Genomic DNA, 5,791 nt, shown 5'->3' with positions numbered 1-5,791 from the left:
GTTGCCTTTGGCGGGTAAAACAGGTGTTGTAGCTATCAATAACATTATATATATAATTTTTGTATATAAATAACGATATATTATTATATGATTAAATATTATTTTATTCTTAATTTTTAAATATTTAATCATATGATAATATATTATTATTTATACACAAAATAATATATAATACAACTTTATATATATATATATCCATGAAAGATAGAAAATGATATAAATCTATGGAGGTCCATATTTGGTGAATGTTGTTGGTTTGGGTAGGAATTGGAACTAAGATGAGAAACAACAAATTCAATTATAGGGAGCTACCAAATCTATTGGTTCAAAATTGGGTTCCTATTTCGAAGAACTTGGTGATTTTGGTTTCGGTTTTTATTTGTTTTTCAACAAGGGTCTCATAACCACTCACCGTACAATAAAAACAAAAATAATCCATTATATTGGCAAAGTGGTTAAATCAAGTGGATTCTTAAAGTTGTTTCAAAAGAAAAAATGGATAACTAAAAAGCTCAATTCTATTATAAAACTCAATTATCGTATATTAAGAGTAAACTTTTAAAGTACTTATTATAATAATTATAAATTGATTACTAAACCCAAAAATAACTTTAATCAAAGCAAAAAGAGACAATTAAACCAAAATAATAGTTTCTTGTCATTAAACAAACTCCTACTATTTTAATAGACTATATAGGCTACACAACATTTTCCTATCAAAATACCCCTTTAAAATGTAGTCAATAAGCCTAACAGAAGTAGACGAGATCAAAACCAACTTAAACTTAAATTATTTTTTAACTTAAAATAAGTTGAGTTCGATCTAAAGCTAAAGTTTGACTTAAGATTAGAGTTTTGTTGACATTGTCATATTGAAACTTACCTCTTTAATGATTTTTTTAATTTTTTTTTTTTAACAATTCTTTTTCTTCTAACGAAACATTACCATTCACCAATTGAACAACCAATCTCAAACTAGTTATTTTGGTTTCAAATTGAGGTATATTGAATAAGAATTTTGATTTTGAATTGAGGTCACATTGACCCTTATTCATGCTCAATTAGATTCAAACCCGCCTAAGGTGTTTATATAGATACGGAAAGGGGCATATGTGACTTCAGGGACATTTAAGTATTTAGAGAGCTCCCTCTTTTTGGTACTTTAAAGTTCTTTATTTTTGTCAAAACCCATATTAATTTGTTTTTTTTTTTTTTTTTGAAAATTCATTTGCTCTGTAGATAGTTTGTCACATGAACATCAAGTGAAATAGTAGACGACTTGTCAGTTATTTGAATTTTCCATGTGCGGCCTGTCATTCAAGACCTTTATATATGATCAACTTCACTATGGAGTAAATTTGCCAAGGTCATATTACTCAACTCAAGCTTATCAGTTGGAAAGGAACCATATGAATGAACCCTTTACTGCTTGCTGGGTTGTGCTTCATTTCAAATCTTTGAAATTTGTGGCACAAAAACTTACATCACCAAAATTTATAACTTAAGAATCTGTATCTGATCCTGAATCTGATTCCAATTCTGTCTGCAACTCCAATGGCTTGACTCGGTTGGTGTTCGCCTCTAATGGAGGGAGTCCATCGTCGTCGTCTTCATAGTCATTGTCATCATTATCACCCAATTCTGGCTGATTATTTTCTTCGTTACAAGAGGTGTATCTTCCTGAACTTCCATTAGGATCAAGTGAATTTGTTGATCTGAAAATTTCTGGCCTGCATCAAGCAGGACAAGCAAGTAAGCTTCACCAACAATAATTCAGCCAGAATTATGTCTCGAACAAGCATAATCTCAATGATAGTTTTAGGAAGCCTTTGTTAAGTAATGTACATATAATAAATGGCTAAACTTGGTTTCAACTTATGATCCTACTTTCCCTGAGTATAAAACTGGAAATTGCAAGGATGCAGGAGGAATTAGATGTATGGCTCATCATTTTGCATCTGCCATTTCTAAGAAGTCAAGGAAACATACCACTCTGACGATTTTTGAAGAGCTCGAACTTGTTCGTAGAAAAGAACTTGAGTAACAATACATGCCACTTTGCTACCATCTCTGAGAGCCTTTTCCTTTCCACTTTCATCAACCACAACAAAACTCCCTGCATATTGCGAAAGCAACTAAATATTGTTTCTCAGTCCATCAGAATGTAAGCAATTGAGTATGCACATGGAAGCTAAAATATTGCAGAAGTTGACGCTCCGAATCTCCCAAGTGGCAATATTAAATTGACAGTGTTGAAAAACAAGAGAACACATGAAATTGGTAAAAGATATAGTTACAGAAATTTTAAAGGAAACCAACCTCGTTTTATCCACATGCTCTTTTGAAACTTGGCTGGAAATAGAGCCAGTGATTTTTCACCTTGAGCATCCATTACCTTCAAAAAGAAAAAGGGCAAACATAGCATAGATATTGTTTTAGAATTGAATTATGCAAAAGCCATCTCATTGCATTTACAAGGGAAACTCATTAGAGGTGAATGATCCAAAAAGGTCATAACCCAATCATCTTTAACAATAATATCCAAAGTTCAAAGTGAACATCCATTTTTATTCAGATTCAATACTCAACCCAAGTGCCACAATTAAGAGAAATGAGCTGATTAAGGACTCAAAGTTAGACTCGGCTGATATGACCCTCAAACAAAAGCATTGCGAAGACATTGCAAATCAACAAAATTTTTCTATGATAAAAGAAAAACGAAAAGCTTAAAAAAAAAAAAAAAAGCCATTTCAAGGTTAAAACTTGACAATAAAATTACAGGTAATATCACTTGAATGACCACTGACAACATTAACATTATTGGATCAGTTGCGAAAGCTCAAAACAACCATACCTTTCAAGCTCAGAACATTGTCCTAATAATGCTACCAGAAAGAATAGATATTAGTAGTGTTAACACATAATATAGAACATGAAATATCATTACAGCATAAGATAAAAAACTAACTCAAATCACATTACACAATGTGGTCAATGATACATTAACCATTTAATGTTTGACATGTAACATTAGAGGTAAAACCTGTAATACACAATGAGCTCTTGTAAAAAGTCTCTTGGATCACTACACTAAGAGATCTAGCAAATGAACAAAATTGATACTTAAATTCAATTAACAATAACAAACCCACTAGCACAGGAGCATAATTTATCAAGAAGAAAAATCACTCTACAAAAAAATCCAAAAAATGAAATTAATAGGTATATCAATTTTCTCAATAATAGAGAATTGATACCAGTCACCCATCAGCAGCTAGCATGTTCTCAATAATAACTATCATGAAAACTAACTTGGGAATATGATCACTATGCCCAAATTCTCCATATTTAAATCAAACAAGCAAATATGAAGCATTTATAAGTCTTTATGAAAAAAGAATATGAACATAAGAGGATTCCCCTACACCACCGTATCACCATTTGTACTGAAACTTAGTTGTTATGATCCCAAGTGCAAGATATGGTATATAGATCCCACATTGGAAAATATGAACTTCTCATGCGGGGTTTATATGATTAAGGGCTCTATAATCTCAACATATAACTTTTGTAGAATAGTTCTCCTAAAATTTGTATCATTTGGTATTAGAACCGTCATCACATCTCCCAAACGCAATCATACAGCACTGGGTGACACCAGCAGCTTGCACACAACAGACCACATGGATGTCAAGGCTGCAAAGCCTAAGTATGAGCTTCAAGGTATGGAGTTATGGCTTCTCCCAAGGTTATTTATGATTATAACATAGAGCATTATACATTAAACTAGTAACATAAAAAGGATATTTTAACCAGTACTGATACCAGTGAGGCACTATGGGGATATCTCATACACGATCTTTTTAAAACAGAACTTAAAATGAATTGGATACCTCAATTAGATTTGAACCCCTGAGAGACACAACTTGCATAATATTTTGACCATCTTGAAGTGTCAAAATTTGATCTTCAGCAGCCCTCTTCAAATTCTTCCTTCCTCCTTTCATGGGTTCCTCTCAATTTGAGATTTTGTTCACAATCACAACTGTTTCAAATAATGCTGATAAATAGGAACTTCACCAATCGCTATATTGGATTTATGCAAAATTAGATTAATGGTAATACAAAAATAGGTATTATAATAAAATACCTGTGACGGCGCCGTGGCGGTAGTTGCAAGTAACGGCTTCGTATAAGAGAGAAGTTGGCGCCAAATTTTGATGGTGAGTGTGTGGCCGCGTTGAGTTTGGAATACAGGAGTAGGGTTTATGAACGAAGAAGATGGCAAGTGTGGAATTTTTGTTCTTTCATTTTATAAGGCTTAATATCATAAACTCCTAATGAAATTTTTTACAAACCCGGTATTTTAAAAAATCATAAACCCCCCCTCAATCTAAGTGGTCCTTTTAGTAAGGCCAAAAGAATTGTTCCCACCCAAAAGATTAGTGTTTTTCAAGTTTTACTTTGAAAACCTAAACATTCACCTATCTGTTAATTTTTTTAGTTATTATTAGAGATAAAATTATCATTTGATAAAAATATTAAAAAACTAAAAATTTATCATATTTACCCTCTAGGTTTAAAATTTAATAATTTCTCTCACATGTCCCCACCCAAGGTTTGAAAAGTGACAAATTCTCCCTAAGGTTTCAATCTCCTCTCTCCAACAAACAATGACTTCCCAACCATCAATGTTCTACCTCCTGATCAATTTATCTCTACCTCTTGATCATCATTTCACTTTTATGGGGTCTTCTTCATCTCCAACGAAGACAAAATCATCTTTGTTTATCTTCATCTCAAACGAAGACGGGTCATCTCTGTTTGAAAAATGAAGATAAATAGTTTTTGTCTTTGTCTCTAACAAAAACAATTTTGTTTACGTCAAAGATAAAAACGACTAAAGGAGGACGAAATGACGACTAAGAAAGAGAAATAAGCTGACCGAGAAAGAGATTATCGACGGTCAAAAAGTTGTTGTTCTTCGAAGAGAAGGAGATCAAAACCCTGGGAGGAATTATTAGATTTTTAAACCTAGAAAAAATATGATAAATTTTTATTTGTGTATCTAATGATTAAACCTAAGTCTTTTATTACACTTCTCGAATGGTTGTATCTAATGATTAAATTCTTTTTAAAGTTTTCATATATATTTATAAAAGAAAGTCTATCCATATAACAAACTTATAAAAGAAATGCATAAAATATAGAGATTAAAAGGATGATAAAATAAGAACAAGTTATTTAAGTGATGCATGTTTTATTCTTGATTAGGGTTTGTTCATAAAGTAATTGTATGTTAATGGGTTGACAATTGATTTTATAATTGTATTAGTCAAATTATCACCATCAATATTAATGGAGGTAATATTTTATTGAATTATATCCATTTAATCATCTTTTTTACCATTCATTTATTAATGTAATTCCAAATGGCATCTTATAACTTATTTTATTTTCTTCTCATATTGATCGAACAGGTAAATTTAAAATATAATGAATAAATTTATAGTTATTATATTAAATAAATCAAAATTTTATAAATATAATAAAAATCTAAAAATTTTAATATTTCATCAATTTTATTAATACTTAAAATCATTATATATAGTTAATATTAAATATATTTATTATTATTCAAAAAAAAAGGTGATTAACATTTTAAAATAAAATAATAATTTTATTATCAAAATTTTGAAAAAAATTTAAAAGAATAATCTTTTTTACAAATCTCATATTTCCCAAAACATGCATCCAATCCCTACAATTTAAATTTGAAAATCCTATCCTA

The 5,791-nt window shown here is 30.5% G+C and overlaps 1 protein-coding gene across 2 annotated transcripts; it reads right to left on the bottom strand.

The window, feature by feature from the left end:
* Positions 1-1,410: 1,410 nt before the first annotated feature.
* LOC123199389 (probable RNA-binding protein EIF1AD) lies at positions 1,411-4,310 on the bottom strand. 2 transcript variants are annotated; one of them, XM_044614369.1, is made up of 5 exons: positions 4,151-4,310; positions 3,894-4,060; positions 2,320-2,395; positions 1,990-2,116; positions 1,411-1,730 (listed from the first exon to the last, which is right to left on the bottom strand). In XM_044614369.1, exons 2-5 carry the CDS (start codon positions 4,005-4,007, stop codon positions 1,502-1,504), a joined length of 546 nt encoding a protein of 181 aa, XP_044470304.1. In that variant the 5' UTR covers positions 4,008-4,060; positions 4,151-4,310; the 3' UTR covers positions 1,411-1,501. The 2 variants fall into 2 exon arrangements, with proteins under 2 accessions (XP_044470304.1, XP_044470298.1); XM_044614363.1 differs by having other exon boundaries at positions 3,894-4,045.
* Between the last annotated feature and the right edge of the window lie 1,481 nt (positions 4,311-5,791).

Source organism: Mangifera indica, chromosome 2 (genome assembly GCF_011075055.1).
Source record: "Mangifera indica cultivar Alphonso chromosome 2, CATAS_Mindica_2.1, whole genome shotgun sequence".
NCBI lineage: Eukaryota > Viridiplantae > Streptophyta > Magnoliopsida > Sapindales > Anacardiaceae > Mangifera > Mangifera indica.
Note: the sequence above shows the minus strand (reverse complement) of the source record. Positions and strands in the feature narration are given on the sequence as shown.

What these genes read in the sequence shown, in the direction of transcription:
- LOC123199389 (XM_044614369.1), bottom strand. Translation starts at nt 4,007, where the DNA reads ATGAAAGGAGGAAGGAAGAATTTGAAGAGGGCTGCTGAAGATCAAATT. An exon ending in GGGGTTCAAATCTAATTGAG is followed by an intron (nt 2,396 to 3,893) that starts GTATCCAATTCA and finishes TTCTTTTTGAAG; the next exon opens with GTAATGGATGCTCAAGGTGA. An exon ending in CTTCAAAAATCGTCAGAGTG is followed by an intron (nt 1,731 to 1,989) that starts GTATGTTTCCTT and finishes TGCTTGATGCAG; the next exon opens with GCCAGAAATTTTCAGATCAA.